This window comes from Mesoplodon mirus (genome assembly GCF_964341445.2).
Source record: "Mesoplodon mirus genome assembly, chromosome: 13".
Taxonomy (NCBI): domain Eukaryota; kingdom Metazoa; phylum Chordata; class Mammalia; order Artiodactyla; family Ziphiidae; genus Mesoplodon; species Mesoplodon mirus.
Genome location: NC_138989.1, coordinates 27,912,764 through 27,939,727, shown reverse-complemented (window position 1 = coordinate 27,939,727; position 26,964 = coordinate 27,912,764). Strand labels below are relative to the sequence as shown.

Sequence of the window (26,964 nt, the reverse complement as noted above, 5' to 3'; positions counted from 1 at the left end):
AGCACCGCCAACCACTGGCTCGCACCCGCTCTTGCCGGCGCCCTCAGCACGGCGCGCGCGGCACGGCGGGACTCGGCGTTCCGGGCCGCGTGACCCACGCTCTCCGGAAGTGGCGTCACAGCGTGCGCGTGGCGCGGAGCCGCTTCCGCAAACAGAGTCGCGGATGGCTGGACGGTGAGTGTGTAGTTTCAACTCTGGGTTTCGTACTCTTTGTGTGTAGCCGCGCCCGCCCCGGTAGAAGAGGCCCTTCGACCGCTGGCCGTACCGGGTCCGTGGGCGCTGACGCCCCTCCGCGCAGAGCCAGACCGGGATTGAGAGGCCCTAGAGCGGCTTCAGGCCCGCCGGGCTGCCGGAGCCGGAGCGGCCGGCCGCCTGGCCTGCGTAGTGGACTGGAACCTGAGCCGGGCGGCGCCGGGGCAGATCAGTGCGTCCTCGGGCTCGAGGAGACCCGGCCCGCCGGCGGGTTGGACGTGGAGCTCACCGGCTTGAGCTCGAGTCCCCGGGCCGGCGGTTCCCGTGAAACCTCGGGTGTGACTGCCGCGCAGGTCACCGAGATGCAGGTGTGGTCGTTCATGCGCATCTGTGTATCTGTCGACTCTGTACCTGAGTTCTTCCTCGAGGGTTCCGAAGGACAGCCCTCTTGGGTCTGGACCTTACTCTTTGTTCACCTTAGACGCTCGGCCTCAGTCTTATCCATCTCTGGGTTCGTTTGGAAATCCGTGTCGTTTATTCTGACCGACTTGGCTTTAGACCATCTCATCTGTGGAAATGTCACAAACAAATATAAATAAAATTAATTTTTATTCCCAATAGTGAATTTAGATATTACATTTACAGCTAAAATTATTTATAGCTAAGGATAGGTTACATTGGTTTATTTGAAATTAAAACCAGTTTCTATTTCCTTATTAAGAAATAAATGGTATGGAGGAGAGGATAGGGACTTGATAATTTGGTGGATAGTTTTACTAGATAATCATTTTAAGCAGTATTCAGAAAATTACATTTCTGGGTAATTTTTTTCTGTCTGATTCATTTCTTCCTGTTTTGGCACGTCTTGGTATTTTGTTACCTCACACCTTGGGTAGTGAAAGTTAATATCCCTTGAAACCCTTCCCGGTTTAGAGTGACTTGTTTTTTACCCATTCCATTAAGCGACTTTATTTCTTACTCTGTTTCTTTACAGGGAACACTCCCCGCCTTCATAATTTTCAGGTTCTGAATTTGCTGAATCTCACTGATTTTTGGACTTTTGCTTTTTCTTTCCCATTTGGTTTGAATAATACAGCCTAACATTTAAATAGTATATCGGCTGTAAACTTCTTGAAGACTAATTCACATAGTGTCTTATTGAGCTTCTCTGTAGTAGGCGTTCACCCAACTTGTTGAATGACTTAATAAATTCCTGTCCAATAAATAACTCACTTATTTTTCTCCCCCTCCCATTTCACACATAGGCCTAAGAACATTCGAAAGAGACTAATGGTCATTAAGTTGCAGGCTGGGTCTTGAAACTTCTTGTCCACCCATTTCTACTTTCTTCACTTTCTACCTAATTCTGACACCCATTACCAAGTAAGGATTTTAGAAGTCAACTGTAGGTTCCCAGAGTTCTCCTCTTCTTGGTTTTCAGTGTCCCTAGGCCAAAAGAAATACCTAGCAGTTTCCCTTACTAAATAGCTTAGTCCAGAAAATTTAATAAGTGTGTCCTAACAACTTTGTTTTTAAAAATAATGCACAGATTGAAAAAAAAATTGTGTTTAATTCTCAGCTAACCACGAATGCATACTAGTGGAATATGTACATCTGTTGAGTACTGGATATCTTCTCAAGCCTTGAGATCGGATTTGACACCAACTTCGTTTCCTGTTTTACACTGATTTTCTGTGGTACCACCAGTCTCAGCTTCACAAGTTTCTGGTGTCATTTAAAGGAATGTAGTGCAATCTACTCAGTTAAAACTATGCTCTACTTGAAGCTGTATCTGTGATATCTTCCAGATGTCAGATGTCACTACCTTTGCCTTAAATTTTGAAATATTCTCCTGTGCCCATATCAGTTTGTTATAGTGTCCAGCGCACATATGGGAACCAAGGCTGTAGGGTAAGGATCAGGATAGAAATGGAACCGACTTCATTTACCACGACTTAATTTGTTAGTTTTAATGCCAATGGTGACTTTTATGGACAAGATTGTAGAAGTGTTCCGGGATTATAATTAGTACTTCCACATTAGCATTTTCAGAAATTCATATGCAATATATATCAATATTGTTTTCAATATTCTTTAATGAGGTTTTTTAAACTCTTAGTTGATCGCTGAAATTAAATGGCTAGTTTCTGGTTTAAATTGTTTTTAAAGTCTTAGCATTACGTTTACAAGTAATATGAAATTTTTGCCATTCCAGTGTTAGTTCATGAAGTTTTACCATCTATTTAAGTAATCAAAAATGGAAAATTCTGCAAAAGCAGAGGAATGTGAAAAGATCTCTCATGAAGAGGCAAAAACATCAATAGATTCAGAAACAGAATCTTCATTCATTGTTAATGAAAACACAACCTCTCCTGGGACTGGGCTTTCTGAAAAGGCTCCTACTTGCGGGCAAGTAGACACACCAAAAAAGAGAAAAATGGAGTTTGAAGATGATCTTGTAAAGGAAAGTTCTAGTTGTGGGGAAGACACTCCATCCAAGAAAAGAAAACTTGATGCTGATATTGCCCCAGAGGAAAAAGGCTCTGGTGATGATGAAGGCATTTCAAGGAAAAGAAGAATGGAAACTGATGGTTTTCCAGAAGATGAACCTACTGGAGATGGCACTCAGAAAAGGAGAAAAATAGAACTTGAAGATGTTCCTGAAAAGCAAAAGGTATTTTGAGTGTATTTTCTTTTATTCATAATGGAATATGTCAGATTGAAATCTGGAGCAGTTGTGAAATAATACCTTTTTTTTTACATAATTTTAATAACTTAAGAATGTTCTATTTTTTTAATTTAATTTTTAGTTTATATTGGAGTATAGTTGATTTACAATGTTGTGTTAGTTTCAGGTATACAGCAAAGTGATTCAGTTATACATACATATATCCATTCTTTTTCAGATTCTCTTCCCATATAGGTTATTACAGAATATTGAGTAGAGTTCCCTGTGCTGTACAGTAGGTCCTTGTTGATTGTCTATTTTATATATAGTAGTGTGTATATGTTAATCCCAAACTCCTAATTTATCCCACCTTACCCCTTCAGTAACCATAAATTTGTTTTCCAAGTCTGTGAGTCTATTTCTGTGCTGTAAATAAGTTCATTTGTATCATTTTTTAGATTCCACATATAAGTGATATCATATTTGTCTTTCTCTGACTGACTGACTTCACTTAGTATGATAATCTCTAGGTCCATCCACATTGCTGCAAGTGGCGTTATTTCATTTTTTTTTATGGCTGAGTAATTTTCCACTGTATATGTGTACCACATCTTCTTTATCCATTCCTCTGTCATGGACATTTAGGTTGCTTCCATGTCTTGGCTATTGTAAATAGTGCTGCAGTGAACATTAGGGTGCATGTATCTTTTCGAATTCTGGTTTTCTTTGGTTATATACCCAGCAGTGGGATTGCTGGATCATATGGTAGTTCTATCTTTAGTTTTTTAAAGAACCTCCATAGTTGTTGTACAGTTTGTACCAGTTTACATTCCCACCAACAATGTACGAGGATTCCCTTTTCTCCACACCTTCTCCAGCATTTATTGTTTGTAGACTTTTTGATGATGGCCATTCTGACCTGTGTAAGGTGATACCTCATTGTAGTTTTGACTTGCATTTCTCTAATAATTAGTGATGTTGAGCATCTTTTCATGTGCTTTTTGACCATCTGTAGGAATGTTCTATTTTTAATAGACATCGTCTTAAGATAGAGTAGGGTTTTAACTCTTGTAATTTAGTTATTTTCTATGTAGGTACAACTTCTGCTAATGAGATAATTTTTATCTTATTTGACTAGAAACTTGAAAGGTAGTTTTTATAGTTTGCTTTTTCTTAGTACTTTCAAAAACACAACAGTGTAAGGTCCAGAAGATTTAATTAGGTGTTCCTAATTAATTTTTAAATTTTGTTTCCCTTTTAACTAGGTGTTCATTTTTTTCCCTTTTTAATTAGGTGTTCATCTCTTTTTTTTTCTTTTAGTTAGGTGTTCATCCTCTTTTTTTTCCTTTGTAATTAGGTGTTCATCTCTTTTGTGTCTGAAGTATTTGAGATTATCACTTACAATGATAAATATCAAGATGATACCCAGCTTTACATTCTTCTCTTAATGTAACTCCTTAAACTATGATGTTTCCACTTCTTATTAGGGTAGTTACATACAATTTTAGCTAAGCCTGGTATTTAGCAAGAATATTATAAAGCAAGGGATAGCAAGTCATTTTCATCTGGGAATACTATATTGTGGCGGGATCTGAGTTGGGATCTGGATTACTCAATGAATGAGTAAAATTCTGCCATCACTCCTCAGGAAGAAAGTGGCAGATAAGCCAACATGTTTGTCATTGGTGGAATGCAAATCTTTGTAACAGAGAGGAGCTTGTATCATAAATGTAGTTTTTAAACTTTTACTAGCAGTGGAACCCTTTTTTCAAGTGAAAATCTTAAACCTTTTACCTATTTTACATGTCAGATGAAACACTTTGGTTGAGCAGGGGAGTGGGGGGATCTGAAGCCATTTACCTTCCTGGCATTTTTGCAGAATGCTTAGGGTCCTAGATAGAGAGCACAAATTGAAACTTGAATTAGGTTAATAGCAAATAATAGAAATCACTGACACTGAACATAGCCTGTTGAGTTCCCATCTCTTTGTGTATATTATCTCACTTAATGCCCACAACAATTTTATAGTAATATAATAAATGTATTATTTCTATTTTATATTCTTGTAGGAACTTCATCCACTGACTTTTACTGAATTGAATAAATCAGAACTCTGGAAGAGTACTGATTTTATTAATACATTAACACCAAAATTCTATAGATGAAAATCTAGATGAAAATTTTTTAAATCAGGAGATGTTCTTAAAAATAGGGAACAGGGGAAAATCTTCCATGTGATTATAATTAGGATTTCTGTGGTTATGCCATTGCTTAATGAAGTTTACCAATTTCAGTAGTATTTTATCCGTATATAGGTCAGATGATCTTTTAGACTAATTTTTTTCATGTTCAGCTTCTTAATTTTATTCCATTCTTTTATTTTCAGAACTTGGAAGAAGGACACAGCTCAGCAGTGGCCGCTCACTACAATGAACTCCAGGAAGTTGGTTTGGAGAAGCGTAGCCAAAGTAGAATTTTTTACCTAAGAAACTTTAATAATTGGATGAAAAGTGTCCTCATTGGTATGCTTGTTTTTTGATATATAGTTTTGAATTTTTAATTTCAGCTTATGTCTCATTTTTTACTCCCCAAATGGTTAATCATACACAAAGCTACTAGGTCTTTAGTTACTATTCATTTAATCATCAAAGCTTGGCTTTATAAAACTGGAGCCAAAACTGAAACTAAGCCTTTTAGGTAAATTCGTTTTATATTTACTTACGATTGACTACATAAGATAGCAATGAGTGTTTAATTAATATTAAGTTGATGAGGCTTTCAGAAGGCAGTGTGCTTTTACATTTAGAATCAAGCTAACCTAGTGCTATTAAATAATCTATTTTACTCTAATAGTTTTGGAGCAATGATATATTGTTGAATTAAACATTTGCGTTCCGTTAGGTCAAGAAAATGGGCAGTGCCATGATTTTTTATCTCTAGGCCTTTAATGAGTTGGTAAAGGTCATCATGTGTATTGATTGTCCATTGAACTTGTTTTTTCTTCTGGGGAGAAATAAACTTTACTTTGAGGATTGATGAAGACATTCAGCTTTATAGACAGCATTTTATCTATGGAAACTCACCTTTGATATTAAAATGGAAGTCAGTGGAGGAAATATGATTCAGAATATATTTATTGCTTTGTGTATCAAGTACATTAAATAGTCACTTACCTGAGATTAGAGAATTTTTAAAAGCCAGTAGATTTTGAAGTTTTTCATAAAAAGGTTTTTTTAAAATTTTGGTTTCTGTTTTTGTTTTCTTAAAAGCCAACCTCAGAAAAAGTGAGAATGCTTTCATATTTACACTGAAAAGAATAAAGTGCTAATTATGGCTACTTTCTACTAGTTTTAACGATAATTTAGTAATTTTAAAAGATAAATTATCCATTCTGAGAAGTCAGGAGTGGGAACTAGACTCATTATTTTGAACACATTTTAATATTTTTCTTTGTTTTGTTATAAAAATAAGACTTATTTGACTGCTACTTGTCAACCAGGGTAAATGAATAAATGAACTTCTTTTTATTTATTTATTTATTTTTTTTAGGTTACTTATTATGGCATTTTTACTCTATACTCGTAATCTTTGGATGCTGTTCCTAATTTCTTTTCAGTTTTTCTCTTCCTTTCCTCATCCTCAGTAATGCAGATAAGTTATCATTGAGTATTTTTCCTAATGTGTTGTTTACTCATGTATTTATTCATTGAATAAATATTTTTAAGTTCAGCACTATTTTTCACATCGTTAGTTGTATTATTTTTATAAACAGGGAAACGAGTAGTTTTTAAAAACACGTATGTCAGACTTAGCAAAAATTTATCTCTCAGCATATTTATGATAGTATTTGTTCTTCAGCTGTTCCAGCAACTCTCTCAATGGATGCTTTGCTATCTGCACCTGTCTTTCTGGTCCTGCTGTAATCAGTGTGGTCTGTGCCAAATTCCCTTGCTGCCTTATTTCTTTTTCTTCTCAACACCCATTCTTTGTCATTCATTTTCGCTTCCTTGTTGCTGCTTATAGCTAGGTGATAGTTGAGTACGATGCTTGAATGTGATAAAGATATCTTTGAATAATGTTTCATGAAGATTTTCCCTCTCATTAATCTTATGTGAAAATAAAGAGGTTTTATAATTCTTATTTTCACTCTTTCCGTATTTTATGCTGTTTTTTTTTTGTTTTGTTTTGTTTTGTTTTGTTTTTTTGCGGTATGCGGGCCTCTCGCTGTTGTGGCCTCTCCCGTTGCGGAGCACAGGCTCCGGATGCGCAGGCCCAGCGGCCATGGCTCACGGGCCCAGCCGCTCCGCGGCATATGGGATCCTCCCAGACCGGGGCACGAACCCGCATCCCCTGCATCGGCAGGCGGACTCTCAACCACTGCGCCACCAGGGAGGCCCTATGCTGTTTTTTTTTTTTTTAAGATTCATAGCAGAAAGTTGAATATGGAACACTTGTACTTCTGTGACAGTGAAAGGCAGAAGTATTTATACAGAATATTCTAGCAGTCAAAATAGTACACATAAGAAATAGAAAACATTAAACTCAGAATGATAAAGACAGGAAGAGTAGATCTAGGATTCAGTATTTTATCCAATTTTAGAATTGCTGAATATTTCATTGTCTAAGAATATTAATATGCCTTTAACTAATGTTTGAACCATTTGGCTATTGATGTAAGGGACATGCTAATGTTATTCGTTGGATCTTAATGTGATTTGGTAGATTGGGATAAAAGACTGCATTTTTATTTCAGAGTTTTTAAGAATTCTGTTGATGGTAAAATTAAGAGGTATGTATAGTTTTTTGACTAGTTTAGAGGTAAGCTTGGCATCTTTTATCAAAATCAAGGTCTCTTGTGATCCCATAATTATTACGTGTATAATAAGCTAAACACTTAGCTTTGGAAAGAGAACTACAAAAAATCATGAATAATTTTTTTCTTATCATGAGCAAGTGTTGGGTATTCTTGTATTAATTAGAATTTTAAATGTTTGCTATTGACCCACCAAGGTCATGTGGCTTTTTTGTACTATTAAACTTCTTTTTAATAAAATGAGAGAGAAAAAATAAAATGTTTGCTGTTTAATGTTGAATCAAATTCTGAAAATAACCTTCAAAAACCTATCTTAGCTTCTAAAATACCAGACACATACTCTTTCATCTTTAATGCTGAAGGATCAAGTTAATTAACTCTTAGTCAAATTTTGAAATATTTTCTAGAAGTTATGAATTAATTACATAAATGAATGTGTTTATATTACACTAAGTCCCCTACACAAGAATGAGTTTTGTTCTGAGAGCACGTACGTAAGTCCAATTTGTTTGTAAGGCCAGCAAAGTTAGCCTGGGTACCCAACTAACACGATTGCTTTATAGTACTGTACTGTAATAGGTATAATAACTTCTCACACATATAATACATAAAAAACAAACACAAAATAAAGAAAATATTTTTAATCTTACAGTACAGTTCCTTGAAAAGTACAGTAGTACATTACAACAACCCACACTTCTTAGCAGTACCAGCTACATCACCACTGCTTTTACACTAGCTTCTGGACCTTCGGGGCTTGAAATAATACTGTACTACTGTACTCTGTACAGTACTGTACCATAAAATACACAAAAGCACAACCACTTGTAGAGCGTGCATGTGACAATGTATGCCAGACACATGAACTAACTTACGTGATTGGACATAATGAACATATATTCACATCTTTGAAAGTTGTCTAGTTTGTATGTAGGAGACTTACTGTACGTGTCAGGCAGAAGTTAGTAGGTTATTAGGGGTAACAGTTTATGCTTTAGTAAAAATGGAGAAGAGATAATTTATTATGACTTAATTTTCTCTTTTAGGAGAATTTTTAGAAAAGGTGCGACTGAAAAAAAAACGTGATATCACTGTTTTGGACCTGGGATGTGGTAAAGGTGGAGATTTGCTCAAGTGGAAAAAGGGAAGAATTGACAAGCTAGTTTGTACTGGTAAGACAGATAATGGCATGGGAAAGAATAATTTGTGGTCTGTCAGGTAAATGTAAATAAGAAAGATCTCATTATGGACATAATACAAAATACCTCACCACAAGATGTCTGGGGGCTAGGCATGAGATGGGTGTTTTCTAAAATGAGTAATGAGACTTTACTGATGGTGTTAAAAACAAGGATGATTGGAGTCATGTCAGACTCCATGTTTGAAGCACAAACTTGGAAAGGCTTTCACTGGTCAAAGATAGGATAGTTTCTTCATTAAAAAAGAGAGTGATTACAGGGGACTTCCCTGGTGGCACAGTGGTTAAGAATCCTCCTGCCGATGCAGGGGACACGGGTTTTAGCCCTGGTCTGGTAAGATCCCACATGCTGCAGACCAAGTAAAACTAAGCCCGTGCGCCACAACTACTGAACCCCGCACACCTAGAGCCCATGCTCTGCAACAAGAGAAGCCACCTCAATGACAATCCTGTGCACTGCAACGGAGAGTAGCCCCCACTTGCCGCAACTAGAGAAAGCCCGCGCACAGCAACAAAGATCCAACGCAGCCAAGATTAATTGATTAATTAATTAATTAATTAATTAATTATTTTAAAAAGACAGTGATTACAGTGGATTGAAACATGAAATAAAGGAAAAAATCCCGTTGTTCACACATGGAGGGAGCAAGGAAACTTACTCATTATTCTGAAATTCATAAACTAAGGGAGGAGGTGGTATTTATCTTCTCTAACCCCGTATAAACCATGTTTCAACGTAACCAAATGGTTGAAAAGAGAAATTCCTCTTTATTGAAAAATCATGATGAATAAATTTTTCCACGCTTGGTAAAATATTAGATCTAAGCTATTAGGTGAAAAGTTGATAGGAACTTAACTGGATGAATCAAGTGCCTGAATCTGCTGGTCAGTCTTAACCCTGAAGAGGGACAAGATGATGCCATGTTCCTTCCTGTGGGAAGTGCCCAGCACCACCTGTGTTGTAGTATTGCCTAAATAGGCACTTGTCAAAGTTTTTGGTTTTATGACCACAATACATTCTTAAAAATGATTGAGGACCCCAGAAAGCTTTTGCATATGTGGTTATATCTGTTGATTATAGAAATTAAAACCGAGAATTTAAAAAATATTTATTACAGATAAAATGTAGTGAGAAGACTGGCATTTTAAAAGTGCTTTTGCAAATTCCTTTAGAGTCTGGAGTAATAGAACACAACTGGATTCTCACATCTGTTTCTGCATCAGTATGTTTTGATGTGTTATTTTATTTGATGAGTAGTTGTGAAATGGAGTATTTTAATAGCCTTTTCAGATAATTGAGGATATTCATCAAAATTCGACAAGTGGTAGTTCCTTTAAAGGTTAGTTACAGCATGGAATCTGAAACCACATTGGTGAACTTTTTGTGTTCTGTTAAATTTAAATCCATTGGTCTATCTTGCACTTCGTCCTGCAAGATTTTGTAATATTTGGAAAATAATGTTCACTAAAGTTATGCAAATCTTCTAAATGTTGACATCAGGAAATCACATTTGTTTAATATCACCATCGATCAGAAAAGTCTTAAGTATTGGGAAGATGCCCAGCCGGTGGTGGTAGATACAAGTTTGTCAGAGTTGGAACTTTCACTTGAAAGCTCAAATTTATCATTGGTAACAAATACAGTCCGTAGTTTTCATGAAATGGCAGGCTCATTTTTTTCACTATGAAGAAAAGGTCTGCCAAATTACGAAGTCTGAATAACCAGTTTGTCTGTCAGTGGTTCTTTAAGTGAAACAATTTTGTGTGAAAAAATGGGCAGTACAGCTTACAGTGCTGCCACACCAGTCCTGTTCAGGCAGACTTTGTTATGTAGCAGAAATGTTTTGAAGATTTCATAAAATTAATTTTTACTGTTTATCAAGGACATTCTTAAATGAAATTGGATTTTTCCCCCTATTTTCTTTCTGTGCTGGCTTATAGCAGTGAAAAATATATCAAGGATTACCAGTACCATTGGTGCCCCTACCTTGTATTCATGACAAGGTACCCACCGTTGCTTTTGTACCTGCAGTGCAAATCTCAACACTGGGAAAAGGCAAATAACATTTTATTAAGAAACTATAAAGAGCTGGGCGTATAGTGTTAGGTTTTATAATCCAAATTGGAATTTAAACTTTCTGCTTTTAACTTTGAATAAGCATTTAAAAATCATGGTAGAACTTTTCTATTGTCAGTACCTATTGAGAAGGTGGTTAATTCCTTTTGAAAAATAAGAGGGCATTTCCATTGGAACAAAAGACTTTCTTGTCTTTTGTTTTGAAGGAAATAGAACCTTTTTGCTTTTCTAAGGCTAGATTCCCTGCCAAAGTTTAAAAGTTGAGATGAAGTCTAGATTTGTGCCATATTTGCATTTCCGTTTTAACTCTGTGGGCCTTTGTTGACATTACTAATACCCGTCCCCCTTCCAGATATTGCTGATGTTTCTGTCAAACAGTGTCAGCAACGGTACGAGGACATGAAAAATCGTTGTCGTGATAATGAATATATTTTCAGTGCAGAATTTATAACTGCTGATTGTTCAAAGGTATGTATTTTTTTAATTTGTCTGTTTTTATATTCTTAGTATGAGTAAATGGTTTGCTTTAAAAATCAGCTCATTTTTTAAAAATTTGCTTTGAAACATTAAAAATCTTTAGGATGTGGATTTTCAGTTTCAACTAGAAATTCCATTAATGATAAATTTCCTTAAATGACCCAGTGAATACTTCTGGGAATTTTTAGCTTTTTATACTTTTACTTTGGAAATCATTTGTTGCTTCTCTGTTTGGACACGATTTATTTTCTAGTATTTTGAAATAGATCTACACTTCATTTTGTTTACCTTGTAATTTGTTTGGGTGGTTTCCCAACATATCAGAGTCTGGTGACACCTGTTTCCGAATCTCTTTAACAGCTGAAGTTCAAGACTATAGAGGCACTCGAAATGTTGGAAGTTCCCCCTTGAACATTTCTTTTCTGACTCCTTAGCTCATTGAACTACTACAGATACCTGTAACCCTACACATTTTGTTTGCAGTTGTGAAAGGGGAAGGAAAAGTGCTAGAAAGTTGGAAACCTTTAAAAACACTTTTGCGTTTTAAAAAGATGTCCCAGGGAGTTTCCTGGTGGTCCAGTGGTTAGGACTCAGTACTTTCACTGCCATAGCCTGGGTTCAGTCCCTGGTCAGGGAACTAAAGATCTCGCAAGCTGCATGGCACAGCCTAAAAAGTAAAAAATGTCCCAAAGACCAGCTTTGTGGTTTTTTTTAAACCCAAGTTACTGTTCAACATCATTTTACTTTAGTTTTCAAGTAAAGCCAGTTAAAGGTTCAACTCCTTTAAATGTCATGTTTGATATATTTTTTAGTATTATTTCAGAATCTCTAGTTTTTAAAATTACTATGAAAATGGGAATCAAATTCTATTGAATCAGAAAGAAAGAACGTTTTTTGTTTTTTTTTTTTTTTTTTTTTTTTTTCGTACGCGGGCCTCTCACTGTTGCGGCCTCTCCCGTTGCGGAGCACAGGCTCCGGACGCGCAGGCTCAGCGGCCATGGCTCACGGGCCCAGCCGCTCCGCGGCATATGGGATCCTCCCAGACCGGGGCACGAACCCGCATCCCCTGCATCGGCAGGCGGACTCTCAACCACTGCGCCACCAGGGAGGCCCAGAAAGAACGTTTTTATTATGATCTTTATGATATGTAATGAGAAAGGGTAGGTTGGTGGGAGGTCATGTGTACTTTTATTTTAAGGATCCTAATTCTAGAAATTAATTCACTAAATTTTTATGTCACAGCCAACTTCAAAGTCTTGACCCATTTTAATTTGTTTCAGGAACTTTTGATTGATAAGTTTCGTGACCCAGAAATGTGCTTTGACATCTGCAGTTGTCAGTTTGTCTGCCATTACTCATTCGAGTCCTATGAGCAGGCTGACGTCATGCTCAGAAATGCATGTGAGAGACTGAGCCCTGGAGGCTATTTTATTGGTACCACTCCCAATAGCTTTGAATTGATGTAAGTACTTTTATATGTTGTGGTTTATAAAATACTCAAAAGTAAGCTTATTTTAGAATAGCAAGTGTTTATTAGGAGTAAAGTTTATAGAACATGCCGTGTAGATCTTATAAGGACTGAGCACTTTGATAATGTATTTGAGTAGATACTCAAATTTTAAGTTAAAAAGTCAGATTTGCAGATGAACCTTTAAAATATCTTTCTGTGTAAGTTGGAGACTGATGTTACTTCCAGCCAAAAAGCCAGAGGTGGTATTGCTAGACAAACTCCAGATCAGATGTGAGGCATTGGGACTTAGCCAGATGTCATGATAGTGAAACCTACTTCCAGCATAATTTTATTAGTGAGATTGTTAATGACCTTTTAGTGTATTGCTTCTTAAAAGTAGCTCAAATCCAATTAAAAGCTAATCTTTATAAAATTGCATCGTGTGTGTCCGCCTCCCATATTTAATCTGATCAAAATAAATTTGACCTAATAACAAATTTAATCTTTTTGTTTTGGTTTGGGGATAACTTTTGTAGAAGACGCCTTGAAGCTTCAGAAACAGAATCATTTGGAAATGAAATATATACTGTGAAATTTCAGAAGAAAGGAGCTTATCCTTTATTTGGCTGCAAATATGACTTCAACTTGGAAGGTGTTGTGGATGTCCCTGAATTCTTGGTCTATTTTCCATTGCTAAATGAGTAAGAATGTCATTAATCTGCAACTATTCTCTTTTTGTGTAAGAGAGAAAGAAAAGGAAAAAAAATCAGTATTTATGTTTGTTTCTTATTTTAAGTGGGATCCTAAGAAGAAGTATAGCCTTATTTAAAAAAAAAAAAAAAAAAAAGAATAACTTCAAACCCAGGGTTGGTGGCATAGGTCTCTTGCAGCCTTACTCATTTAGTTTCTTTTATTCTTGGAATTATTTCATCCTGTAGGCAAGAAAGGGAGCCTGTTGCCTGCAAGTTGTGGAAGAAAATAACTGACACTATAAATAGCAAAAGACTTATTTTTAAGTAACTGCTGGTACTTTGGTAACATAAAATGAGTCTTCCCAAAGTAGAGATCCTCCTTTTCACAGGGATAGGTATTAAAAGTTGTTTTATATTTCGCTATAGCTTATGAAATTGCCTCTGTCTCACGGGCAGTGGCAATAATAAAGTACTGATTCAGGAATGTATTCACTCATGCACCTGAATTCCTAGGAGTCCTGGCACACCACAGGCACAGGGAAAACTGGGGTTTCAGGTAAGGCCCCAAGGCCTTTTCTTGGTCTTGGGTGTCTCCCTGATAGGGAACGTGGAAGAGTCCAGTTAAATGCAGGCCATGTCACAGCTGACCAAACTGCATTTCCTTCTTTTTAAAACAAAGCCTTTATTAACTGAGGAAGAGGAAGAGCTTTATTTTTTTACTTATTTTTGGCTGGTGATTATTTGAATTGTGTCTCAGGCAGCTTGTAAAATTATGGGTGTAGGATTTTCAGGAGTTCTACAATATATAAAAATTATATACAATAATATGAGAAAATGAAGTAGCATGTGACTAAACATGGAAAATACTATGCACAATTTATAAATATGAACTATAAAATTAAAATTATATCACATTTTCCTTATAATTAGCAAACTTTGGGGAAATGTTATACTCTTCAACTTTATGAAAGAAAAAAATAAGCGTTTTTAGTATGTTGTTTTATATGTTTGGTATGTTAGCTTGGTGTTTTGGGTTGACAAAGTTGGGGATTTGAGTATACGCCAAAAGATAAAGAATAAAATGGAAGTTTTTTTAAAAAAATGCTAGGCAAACACTAACAATTTTTTCTGCTTATATTGCCTAATGGTTATAAACATATAAAGTCATAAAGTATCACTTTAATATTTTAAAATTTTTTAAATTATTTATTAAGACAGGTATTCATTCAGGGAGACAATCAGAAAATGCATAGGGATTTTGAGATGCCCTTCTGCCATTTCGTTAATTAGATCTTACATGGCAAACCTATTCAGATTGGTCAAATTGAGTCTCAGTTCTTTGTAATTATGGTATTTCTTAGGGTTAAAGCTTGGTTTCATTTGTAAAGGCTCATTTTGGATATTTATGATAGAAAATGAACTGCCTGGAATAGAAGAGGCTTTTATATTTACTCATGTGGTCTTTCCAAGGAGGGCTAATGCTAATTACAGGGACTCCTGCCTTATGTATGCCTCTTACATGCAAATCCAAGTGGCCCTCAAATGTTTCCTTCACTCTGTCCCCTCATCTGTCACTTCACAAGTCCCCTTTCAGACTTTTTCCCTTTCTTCCTCTCCTCCTTTTGTGCTACCTGAAATCATCCTCAGGTTCCCTTTTGTTGTCTACAGCTACATAGTAATCAACTTCAGCAAATGCACTGGGAAAAAATACACACGCAAAGCATAACAGGGAGACCTAATGTCATTGAGGATTTAAGGAAACCACCTTGGAAAAAGTGATGTTTAAGTCAACATCTAAAGGCTGTCTAGTTGGCCAGTTGGAGACCAGAAGGGAGAGTGTTCCAGGCGTAAGGGCCGATATGGGTGAAGGCCCCGAAGTGCGACGGACAGAGCTTGGCTAGTTCAAGGAGCTGAAGGAAAGCCATTGTGACTGGGCCTTAAGAAATCAGGGCCCAGCTGGCTCAAGATGAGGCAGCACTCCTGTATAAATGAGTGCCTTAGAGCCCATGTTAAAGGCTTTTGAATTGTGCCCTAAGTGTGCTGGAGAGCCAGTGAAGGATGTGAAGGAGGGACGTGACCTGTGCACTGCTAAAAGCATAATCTGGCTGCAGTTGGAAAATTGGTTGAGGGAGGGTAAGAATAGCAGCGAGATGAGCGAAGTGGTACAGCTGTGTGGTGATGGTGTTGGAGCAGGATGGTGGTGAGTGACGTGGTCAAAAGTGGGCCTGTTTGAAGTATGTTGTATAGGTAAATGGAGAGGACCTGGTGGTGTGCTGAACACTGGGCATAGAGAGGGGGAGGCGTGGATCGTTAGATGGATTTACTGAAATAGCAGAGATTGGCAGAAGAACAGGCTAGTGGGATTCAGCCCTGGAGGTGGAGAGTTAGAGCACGCCTGTGACAGTCCTGGTGGACATTTCTAGGGAGCAGTGCAGTGACAGAGGCCAGGACTGAGCTCCCGTTGCTGTTGGCAAGCTGTATATGTCAGGGAGTGACAGCGAGCAAGGTTCTGGGCCACCCTTTTCAGAACCCTGACATTTGGAAGTTGGGAAAAGAAACCTGTAAAACAAACTGTGAAGAAGCAGTTCAAGATGTAGGATAAAAATTAATAGTGTGGGGCTTCCCTGGTGGCGCAGTGGTTGGGAGTCCACCTGCCGATGCAGGGGACACGGGTTCATGCCCCAGTCTGGGAGGATCCCACGTGCCACGGAGCGGCTGGGCCCGTGAGCCATGGCCCCTGAGCCTGCGCGTCCAGAGCCTGTGCTCCGCAACGGGAGAGGCCACAACAGTGAGAGGCCCGCGTACCGCAAACAACAACAACAACAAAAATTAATAGTGTGTCTTGCCAGGGAATCCAGTAGATGAAAGAGACTATTTTAAGAAGGAAGTTGGCCACTATTTTCAATGCCACTGTGAGGGATCGAGTCAAATGAAATGGAGTTGGTAGAAAAGTGTTCCTTACAGCCTGTGGTCCCCATCTCACAGCCTTTCATTTCATTTCCTGGCCTGTCTGTTACGTTACTGGAGTTCCCTGTGATCCAGTGAGATTTAACTGCACATTTCCTTCAGGTCAGTGGTGTATTGCCCTTCACTCATTTTCCATGGTCCTCTTGTGAATTTGTAAATGTTTTTAGTTAAGCCCAGAAGATGTTACTGTTGTGTGTGGAATTACAAATATTTTGGAAGCCTTTTCATTAAATAATCTTTTTTGGACAGAATGGCGAAGAAGTACAATATGAAACTAGTCTACAAAAAAACATTTCTGGAATTCTATGAGGAAAAGATTAAGAACAGTGAAAATAAAATGCTGTTAAAACGAATGCAGGCCCTGGAGGTGAGTATTTAGAAAAGGTGTAAAAATTCCAGGTCGTAGTAAACTTGTTTGGCTGCCTCTGAGATTTCTTTCAAGGCCATGTACACACTCAGTATTTATATAAATTACACAGCTTATTGGTGCCAACTCTAGACTCTTTAGCACCTAGGACAGAGCTTTAACATAAGAGTTCTCAGCCTCAGGACTGTTGGCATTTGGGGCTGCTCTGTGCCCTGTAGGATGTTCAGCAGAACCCTGGCCTCTCCCCACTATGGAAGTCCAAAAAACTAAATACTTTTTTAAACAGCAAACACATAGCTAAATTTCTAATGTCTGATCTTACTGTAGGATACTTATAAAGGGGAAAAAGAAGATAGCAAAGTAAACATTCCTGGATCAGTTTCTTAAAAATTCTTCAGGAAGATGTACATCTAAAGTGGTTCCTTGCTAGCTAGTTTGTTGTAACAGGGCAAAGAAAGGAATTAAAAGAGTATATAACCTTTACAGAGTAGATGGTTACTACATGAGTGTGTAATTCATTGTTTTTATTTACATGCGTTACAAAGCACTTTATAGTATAAAGAGATGTTAAAATTGATTAAAAATAGTGCTCAAAGTAATTTGAATAAACATTTGTCCAGCATACCTTTAAAAACAGCATTTTTTTGAGGCCCTTCTTCAGATTTTATATAAATATGGAGACGACCTGTATTGGAGGCTGGATATTTTCCTTCTCTTCTGGAACTCCCAAGGTTCTGTTGACTGAGCATTTTGTTTGTATTATTTCCAGTTGCTGTTCATACTTCCATGGCTGCTAAGTCACCATAATGTTCAAATGAATGTTTAGCTCTTCTGATAACTTCCTTCAGCTTAGAGTCATAACAGAAAAAGCCTTTGACCAGGAGTCATGGGGGGTAAAGGTGTTTGCAGCCAGTGATCCTTGGTGGCAATTCAGGATGCTATTCAGTCCCTGTGTGGACTCCCTGTGATTGTAGATACTCTGATCATGCTCAGTGTTGACCATGGCAGCTGCTTTGTTCAGAGAGGATTCCCTTCACTCCTTTTTTTTCATATTCCAAAAGTATGTGTAGTTTGTATTCCTGAAGTAATACTTAAAGATTACTGTCTTAATTATTTTATTTCAGTGATTGTGTGTTTAATTCTGAATTGTAAATTTCAGTGTAATGTCTCAACTAGGAATTTCACTTGCTTCCTTAGCCATATCCTGCAAATGAGAATTCCAAACTTGCATCTGAGAAGGCAGATGACTATGAACATGCAGCAAAGTACATGAAGAACAGTCAAGTGAGGTTGCCATTGGTAAGTTTTTATTTTTTAACATGCTTTATAGAAAAATGGAAACTTAGGAAATTATTTCACTGGTTTATAATACTTGAGTTCACTGAGTTACAAATCAGATACACAGTAGTCTGTTTCCCCTAAGTTGTGATAACTTTTTATAACTGTAGAATATAGAATAAAATGTACTCTAACGAACTGAGAATGGAGGAAATAAGGATGGGAGAAAAGTTATAGGCTTGGCTTGAGAGTTTTCTTGCTATACCATTGTATCTTTACCTGGACACTACTGACTCGTGGTGTTCCATAGATAAAATTCAGGGGCTTATGAACTTAGATGGGGAAAAATTACATCTTCATTTTCTCTGACTTCTACGTGGAAGTTCACATTTTCCTTAATTATGAATGCTACATAATTATCACTTCTTCAAAATTATATTAGTTACTAAACTTACCACTGTATATCTTGTTACTCAGTGCCTTTGCAAAGTAGCAAGTACATCACTAAATACAATTTATTTCCTTTGTATGATACATACTTTATTTTGTGATTTCCTTTGTAAAAACACAAAAATCTTACTCCCTCCTGCAGTATTATTTGATGTTTCAAGATAGGCCTCTTTTTTTCTTTTTCCATTTTCCAAGTTAAAAATGTAAGCTAGATAATTTTTCCAGTTACACATGAATACCCTTTTTATGCAGATTCACCCTTTGGTTGAGAATCAGTGGTTTAGAGAATTGGCAGGAGCGCAAAAGTGGTGAGAAGATGGCATTAAAAGTTAATCTCATTGATTTATTTTATATTCAGATCACAATAATATTAACAGTAAATTGTATGTGTATTTATAATGAAGTTAGGGTTTTAGAGACCTCTGTCCATTATTGAAAAATAAGTATATATGTACTTGCATATTCAATCTGAAATTTTCTTTCTTTTTTTTAAATTTTAGGGAACCTTAAGTAAATCAGAATGGGAAGCTACAAGTGAGTATATCATCAGTGTAGATTTACTGACATTTTCAAAAATTGCTTCAAAGTGATTGTTAAAATCTGAAAACTTCAGAATTTTTCTGACACATATTAATTTGTGTGAGGAGGTGATTGTGTTATACACAAAATTCCTATAAATGTCTAATTCCCCGTCTTGCACGGCTATTTAGTGCCAAGAGAAAATATATGCAGGATGTTCCTTAACGTAAACTTTGACGAGCATTCTTAAACATTTTCATTGTCTGCTTGTTACTATGAAGCCATCTGTATTTGATGTCTTTACCTTACATTTCTGCTGGAAATTTTGGCTTATGGAGCAGTTCCGTGTATTTTATTTGGTTCTGGCCTCTCTGGCGTTGACAGTGAAGTCATAATAAATACTAGAACATTTAGTGAAGCAGCACTGAGCAGGATGTTTTAGAGGGTGTGTGGTTGGGAACAGCCATGATGTGGAGACATTCTGAAGTGAGGCACCTGTCTTTGGAGGAGAGGTCAGAGGCCTGGCCAGTCTGTGAAGTCCCAGAGCCTCCCTGCCAGGATGGTGATACCCTTATATGGTTGCCCTGACAACTTAAAAGGTAGTTCCCACTCCTTGGTTAAATATTTGTTGATTATGTTGAAGGAAAAATCAAAGGTAATCAGAGATAACCCATTTGATAAACATTTTGAATATTAACTTACATAAAGATCTATGAAAGGGCTTTGGAGGATAAAAAAATAAATGTTACCTCTCTGCCTTCCAGAAGTGTACTATCCAGTAGAAGAAACAGATATAAATAAGTGACTTCTGGGCACACTGTTTTACATGCTGAAGTTCCTGTAATGGGGAAAACAGATGAAGGAGAGCTTAATAAAAACTAGTGAAATCTGGAAAATAATAATAGTTGGTATTACTGAGTGTTTAGCTTGGGCCCAGTCGCTGTTCGAAACTTTTCCTGTGTTATGCCTCATTTAATCCTCACAGCTTTGTCAGTAGACTGCTATTAATTCTGTCTTCTTTTCACAGATAGGAAAGCAGGCAAATAGCTTGGCCGAGGTCAGAGAGCTAGCCCAGGTGCTCCACACTCGCAGCCATGGCCTCATGGACACCCACGGAAAGGAAAATTCTTAGGACTTGCTGAATTGGAGAGAGAGGAAAAGGGAAGAAGGCACACTTTGAGCCAGTTGCAGAATATTGGTGACCTTGGTAGAAATGGGATTGGAAGATATTAGAGACGTAATCTCTGACAAACGTAGAAATATGTGCAGAAACCGACACATTTCTTTGGTTTCCCTGGAGTGGAGATATGCCAGCTACCTTAGATGTCCCACCAATCCCAAAGTGCCGTGTAACCGAACGACCTTGGTCAAAGGTCGTGATGGTGGTGCTGGCTGCAGATCAGCACTGTATTTTTATATTAAACATGGACTTTAGCAGTAATATACAAGTGAAGAATTAGATGCCCCCAGGCAGTTGAAGAAGAGGTGGGTTAGAGAGGAGAAAAGCAATAGGAAAGGAACAATGGCCAAAGGGCAGCCAGGATTAGTGTGTCAGGGTCCATCTGCTCTGTGATGAATTACATTTTTCTAACCTGGAGGGCTTTGTGGGCTGGTGCCCACAGTCTAAGAAGCTATATTTTAGACTCCTACTGGTCTAATCATTTAGCTCGTATTAGCAGAGCCTGCTGCTTCTCTAGAAGATGCTTTAAATGTGGAAGAAAAGAGAATTGTTGCTGATCTGCTTTTAGAAGTGGTTTAAGTTTCTTTTGTTTAAATCTCAGTTGAAATGCTGGCACATAAGGTATCTTATATAATTAGTGAGACTTCCAGAATTTTTGAGCTAGAAAGAAGAGAAAGTTATTCATTGCTGATCTGGAATTAAGCACTGGTTTTATATGACCCTAGATCCGGGCAGGTCAGGACTGCCAGGTTATCTGCAGTGGGTATAGATGTGTTTGGGGTGGGTTTGGCAGGGTTTGCTGCAGAAAGAGCACTTGGAGTGTACGGCAAGCTCAGCAATGCCGGCTTGTCCTGAGCCTCAGGACTTGCCAGTGAGTGCTTTAGGCTGCTCTGCTTCCTTCCGCTCAAGAAGAATCCAGTGTTGATGATCACCCTGCCTATTTTCCCCCCATCTGTGTATTCTGCTGCCAGCCATATTTATTTCTCCTAAAAGACTCGGGAGCTAGAGAATGAGTAAAGAATAGCATGACCAGAATGATGTTAGGGGAGACTGCCGTGGTGCTCCTGTGCAGGCTGGGTTGGAGAGGCCGAGGACTTGAGGATTGGGAGGCCCTTATGTGGTCTGCTGTCCTTCATCCGTCCCCTGTTCTACAGTTGACCCAAGGGACGACGCCTCCTCGTCACATGGCTTCTTATCTCGACTTGCTGGGTGAATGTTCTAGTGAACACCCTGAACATTTTTGTGATGTTTTGAGGATTTGTCTTCTCAGTCGTTTTCATAATCATAAAATCTATCAGTATCTTAAAAGAAGATATAATAAGTTTGAACTTCAGTGTGGTTCAGAATGGGGAACCATAGATGCATTTAGATGTCTTTGAGTGAACACACGTCAAAGCCAGAAACCTTACTTAAGGGAGCGTGCTCTTGGGGCTGGGACTGTTGATTATCACGTGTCTTTTGGCTCACTTTCCTTACCAGGCCCTACAACACCACAACTGGATAACTGGATGAATTTTAACATGCACATTATATGTGTTCCTTACCATTTTTATTAGGGTTTTTTCCCCTCCTGAGTAGCAAACTTAGATTACCCCTGCACTCATAGTAGTGCAGTTATTCCAGGTAAAAAGAACGAAATCATAAGGTTTTCCAGTTTTCCTTTTCTTTGCTTTTATACTTTTTTTTTTCCTCAAACGGTCAGTAGAGATTTTTAGAGCTCTTAAATTGGTTTTCTCCAGGGCTGTGATGTCACTATTACAGTAAGTGGATATTTGTTTTCAAGTAAGCAGATACGATCCCATATCTGCCTAAGTATGACTCAAAATTATTGAAGAACTCCTAGAAATAATGGAATTTTTCCTTTTCAAAAGCTGCTTGAGAATTTCACCAAATTATGAACAAGACCGAGATGGCTGCCCTGAGGATGTGAGAAACCAAGCTCTAACTTTTATTTGTTTTCTTTTCAGGCATTTACTTGGTTTTTGCATTTGAGAAGCAGCAGTGAGCACATCACATAGGCAGTAGCACCAGAACAGCTGTGTTCTTTCTTGTACAGATTTGAATGGTCCATCTTCCATAGATCTGACATCCTTGTTTAATTTAATTATTCTCAACGTGCAGGATGCTGCTGGAAACTACAGTGTATAAATTCAACATTTGCTGTCTGTGACAGATGAACTTTGTGTGTGTATATAAGAGTGAGTCAGGACCTTTGTCTTTAAAAATCTATTTTTAAGTAATGTTCTAAGAATTCCATTTGCCTCCACTCTCTTAGCTCATAAAAATTATAAAATGACTTGTTAAAGCCTCCGAGTTCTTTCGCCAGTGATCTGCTTTGTCCAGTGTTTATTTACAGTATTAAATTTATTGCAGTTGTAGAATTGGTGAGAGAGTGTACTGATTCGGAGGTGTGTGTGCTTATTTCCTTAGTTTTGTTAGTGTTTTCCAAGATTAAATTAATTGCGTTCTGTACAATTGAATGTAAGTGTTCAATATATATTGCTAAAATTATAAGTTTAAAACTAAATTTTAGATGGTCATAAAAGTTAATTACCTAGAATTTTAACCAGTTATTAAATTTCATTATAAATAATAACTACTTTATTTGCCAATATGATGCAGTTTTAGAACTAGATAGAACATTTCAAATTCCAGCATAAAATTGTTTTGGATTTGGAAAGCTTTCTCTTAAGAGTTTCTTACAATAGCAATTAATGTTTCTAATTATCAAGGATGTAATTCATATATTTACTGAACCAAAATGCCATAGGTGCTTTTCTCAACATTTGGTGAACCTCTCCCATGTGAACCTGTTTGCACATTTTCTTCAGCTTTATATATGGAACTGCAGTTGGGGTGGCGGATGAGGAGCGGGCGGCAACGCAGTGGTAAAGGAAGCTGACTGAGAGACTTCGTAGGAATTCACCCTGATGATGGGTCTGGGTTACGGGTGCTGCATGCTGTAGATCCGTTACCCGCTTTGGCCCAGAAACAACCAGTACCTGCTCCTCTGTCACCACGTTGTACTTGGCACAGTGGGTCTGGCGTCTCGTCCCCATTTGCATGTGCCATTTTAGAACCCTTAAAGTTGTCAGCTCTGGCTTCTTGTGTGACTCTTCGGAAACTGACACCAGTGTGAATTGTCCTTAATTTATCACCGTTCAGAAAACTTGCCAGTTTTTTATATGTAGTGAAAAATTTAAAGAGCAAAGCAGAGCAATTTATACATGCTCCTTTAAAACTCACTTATTTCATGCATGGTTTTAAAAGACATTTCTTTCTATAATTATCCAGAGAACTTGTTAAAAAACTGTAGTCTCTTAATTTGTTTATGTGTGTTGATTGTTCATGGTGTTAGAGTAGCAGACCTTCTAGCAGACCAACACAGGTTACCTAACTTCTGTTCCTTCCACAATCTGTCCATCGCCAGACTGTTACTAGTTTACAAAAATGGTAATTTGCCTTAGTGGTGGTTCACCATAAGTCATTGGGGAAAATAAATAGTAGCACTTCGGCCTGGTGGCTGCCATTCGCCAGCTGCGGTTTGGTGCTGGTGCTGGGGAGGTAGGGGTGGTGAGCTCTTGGTGTTACATGCCTAGGTTCATTTCAGTTCTGGGGGAGGTGCCAGAAAGTATTGTGATAGTTCGGGTAGAGTATGAAAAACTTCTCTGTTATTTCCTACCACTGTCCTCATGTAATGGTCTTAGTTTATTCTAAGCAAGTCATAAGGCATATTTTTAACCTCCTGCTCTGTCCACTCCATGGGTAATTTGGGAGAGAGAAGAATCCCCAAATGGTGGAGTAATTTGTGATGGCAAAACCAAGACGAAAGGAAGGTGGGGTCCCCAGACCTTTAGTGGATAGAAAGGTGCACAGAGAGCTGGAGTGGGCTCTTGGTCTGAGTGGGCTGGCATGTGTGGAGGGGTGTGTGGAGTCTCACCAGAGGGTGCGACATCCCAGCCATTGCCCTTCGAGCTTTGGTGGCCTTGTTGCCTTCTCTGCCCTTCCTCCCTGACGTCTCCTGCTGCAGTTAGGTGTCTGGGCAGTGATTGAAGAAGAACTGCCATCACCAGGGTAAAAGCTTGTGGGATTCCTCCACACACATCTGCAGTCTAAATATTTGGTGATTTTCTATCCAAGACTAGTGGAAACTGTTAGGAGAGGTAGGATGGCTTTTCATTGTCAAGCCAGTGATGTAAGCTGCTCTTGGAAGTGGCTCAAGGGCATTTTCAGTTTGTCCTCTGAGGATGAAAGTAGAAGTGAGAATCAGCTACAGCATTTGTGGAAAGAAATCGTGAGGAATGGGCTGGGAACCTGGCTGGTTGTGGTGTAACTGAGAGCACACAAATGGAACTCTTTGGGCCTGGAATCCAATAAAACAAGGGAGAGAACCTGGCCGTTTCCCACTGCATTCTAAGGGGAGTGTCCTAACCTGCGGGTGGTGACTGTGCACTTTGGCCACCAAGCCTCCACTCCACTGTGACTCCCCAGAGGAATTTGCCTTCAGAGAGAGAAGGATTGATTAGAGACTGTGACTTAAATTAACTAATCTTTGTGATGACTCTGAAAGGTAGATTATCAGTACAGGGTTTCCTAGCCTACCCCTCCCCAAACTTGGAAATTGAGGAAGTATGATTGCTCCCTAAATTCACATTGATAGTATTTATAGGGCATCAGAGCAGAGGGGTACAAGTGAGATGGGCTTGGAGGTGGGAGTGATGTGGATCAGCAGAGGAGAGACCACAGAAGCATTGTCAGCTGTCAGCTGTCCAGATCTGCAGTCCCTTTAGCTCTTCTGGGTATTTATTCAGCCTGTCTTAGTTTATTGCATTATGTTATTTTGGTAAGTCTTCAAGTATCCTAATGAGGATTTGGCTTCTTGTGCAAATCTGCCTGTGGGGAAGAACTGCCAGTGTAAATATTCTAGCTACTGAACATGATTAATAGGAACTGATTTTTTGTTGTCTACCTCAGGTTTTCAAAGTAGAGGCCAGACCCAGGGACCACGGCCCTGTAATAACAGTTGTACCATAATGCCCATGGCCGTTTGGTCAAACAGGAAGCATGGATGTATGATATCACCACCTCCCTGGTCGATGTTACATCAAATGCTACACACCTGATAGGAAGTTTCTTCATTTCTCACCCTCTGACAACAGCATTTCTGATTCTTTGAAGGCAGTCGATAACAGTGACTGATGCATGCATTTATTTAATGATAGACTTATTTAGCAGATATACGTGGGACTGGGGCTGGGGGACAGCCAACTCTTTTCCACCTCATGTCCTTCCCAATTCCTGCTCCATTCCCATTTAGCCCTGGAGCATGTGTGCCTGCTTCTCACTGCACTACCTAACAAGTATAGGGCACACAGGAATACTCTCCTGGGTTTGCCTGGCAAGACTTGGGTGAGCTCCAAAGCCCTCTGCTACCTAGACTTACCCTAGGCCATGTGTTCTTGGGGACAGTATACCCTGGGTAAAGCCATGTTGACAGCTAACATTTACTAAGTTCTTCCCTTATGTCAGTCACTTTTCTAAATGTATTATATGTGATCCTTAGAACAACTGTATGAGGTAAGCACCATTATCCCTGTTTTAATGATGAGAAGTCGAGAGACAGGACACAAAGTTGCCCAAGGCAAAACCAAGATTTGAATACCCCATAACCCCCAGGTCGGGCCTGCACTCCAGTTGCATGTTACATGCCTCCAGGGTGTTAGGCCTAGAGGACTCCTTGCTCATCCGCTCCCTGCAACTGGAAACATTAACTATTGGAGCTCCATCCTTTGGGTGCAAAACTTTGATACTTATTTAAATGTTCCCTAAGAGGAGCATTTACTCCTGAGTAAGGATTTGGGGCAGAGAGAGCAGGAGGGCCCTTGAGTGTACTAGGGAGGAGGGTAAGTAAATAATTCATAGGCAGGAAGGCAAAGGTTTAAACTGGGATTTCACATTTTGGTAGGCCTACGCCCTTGGCAGCCAGACCTAGAGCAAATCTAGTTTGTATGTTAGGGGCTGACACTGTTTGGGATTGGCAGATAGTTGAGAGGATGGCGAGAGGAATCATCTCTTCAGTCTGAGCTGATTTTCCAGGCAGAGGCACATTATTTTGTTTTAACTTTATTGAAGAGTAACACATATATTAAAAAGTTGGTGTTTTTCGCAAATGGAAAACACGCATATAGTCAGCACCTATATCAAACAATACAGAAGCTCCTCCTGCTCCCTTCCAGTAGCTGCCTCCCAAGGGTAACCACTATCTCAACTTCTAAGAGCATAGGTTACTTTTGTCTGTTTTTGGATGTTATATGAAAAGAATCAAACAGTATGTATTCTTTTGTACTGGCTTATTTGGTCGACAGTATATGAGAATTTTGTTGCATGTATTTGTACATGGTTCTTTTTCATGGCTGTATAGTATTCCATTGCGTGAATAAACCACGTGTTATTTATCCAATGGATGTTTGGTTCATTCCCAGTTTGGGAAATACTATTAATAGCACTGCTTCAAATATTCTGGTCCGTGAACTTTGGGGCACAGGTACTCCTCTCTGCCTAGGAGTAGAATTGCAGGGTCATAGTACAGACATCATGCTTAGCTTTATTGGACTCTACCCAACAGGTTTTCCAAGT

At 38.5% G+C, this 26,964-nt stretch overlaps 1 protein-coding gene across 3 annotated transcripts; it reads left to right on the top strand.

The window, feature by feature from the left end:
- Positions 1-115: 115 nt before the first annotated feature.
- On the top strand, positions 116-26,788 carry RNMT (RNA guanine-7 methyltransferase). Of its 3 annotated transcripts, XR_014295667.1 has the most exons (12): positions 116-174; positions 2,408-2,866; positions 5,247-5,382; positions 8,720-8,845; positions 11,301-11,416; positions 12,706-12,887; positions 13,412-13,576; positions 16,784-16,901; positions 18,099-18,200; positions 18,882-18,957; positions 19,130-19,163; positions 22,296-22,342. XR_014295667.1 is itself a non-coding variant. In XM_082639948.1 (11 exons), exons 2-11 carry the CDS (start codon positions 2,450-2,452, stop codon positions 22,331-22,333), a joined length of 1,434 nt encoding a protein of 477 aa, XP_082496074.1. In that variant the 5' UTR covers positions 117-174; positions 2,408-2,449; the 3' UTR covers positions 22,334-26,788. The 3 variants fall into 3 exon arrangements, 2 of the variants coding, with proteins under 2 accessions (XP_082496074.1, XP_082496075.1); XM_082639948.1 differs by lacking the exon at positions 18,882-18,957 and having other exon boundaries at positions 117-174; positions 22,296-26,788; XM_082639949.1 differs by lacking the exons at positions 116-174; positions 18,882-18,957 and adding an exon at positions 205-560 and having other exon boundaries at positions 22,296-26,788.
- The last annotated feature ends 176 nt before the right edge of the window (positions 26,789-26,964 follow it).

What these genes read in the sequence shown, in the direction of transcription:
- RNMT (XM_082639948.1), top strand. Translation starts at nt 2,450, where the DNA reads ATGGAAAATTCTGCAAAAGCAGAGGAATGTGAAAAGATCTCTCATGAA. An exon ending in ATGTTCCTGAAAAGCAAAAG is followed by an intron (nt 2,867 to 5,246) that starts GTATTTTGAGTG and finishes TTTTATTTTCAG; the next exon opens with AACTTGGAAGAAGGACACAG. An exon ending in TAACTGCTGATTGTTCAAAG is followed by an intron (nt 11,417 to 12,705) that starts GTATGTATTTTT and finishes AATTTGTTTCAG; the next exon opens with GAACTTTTGATTGATAAGTT.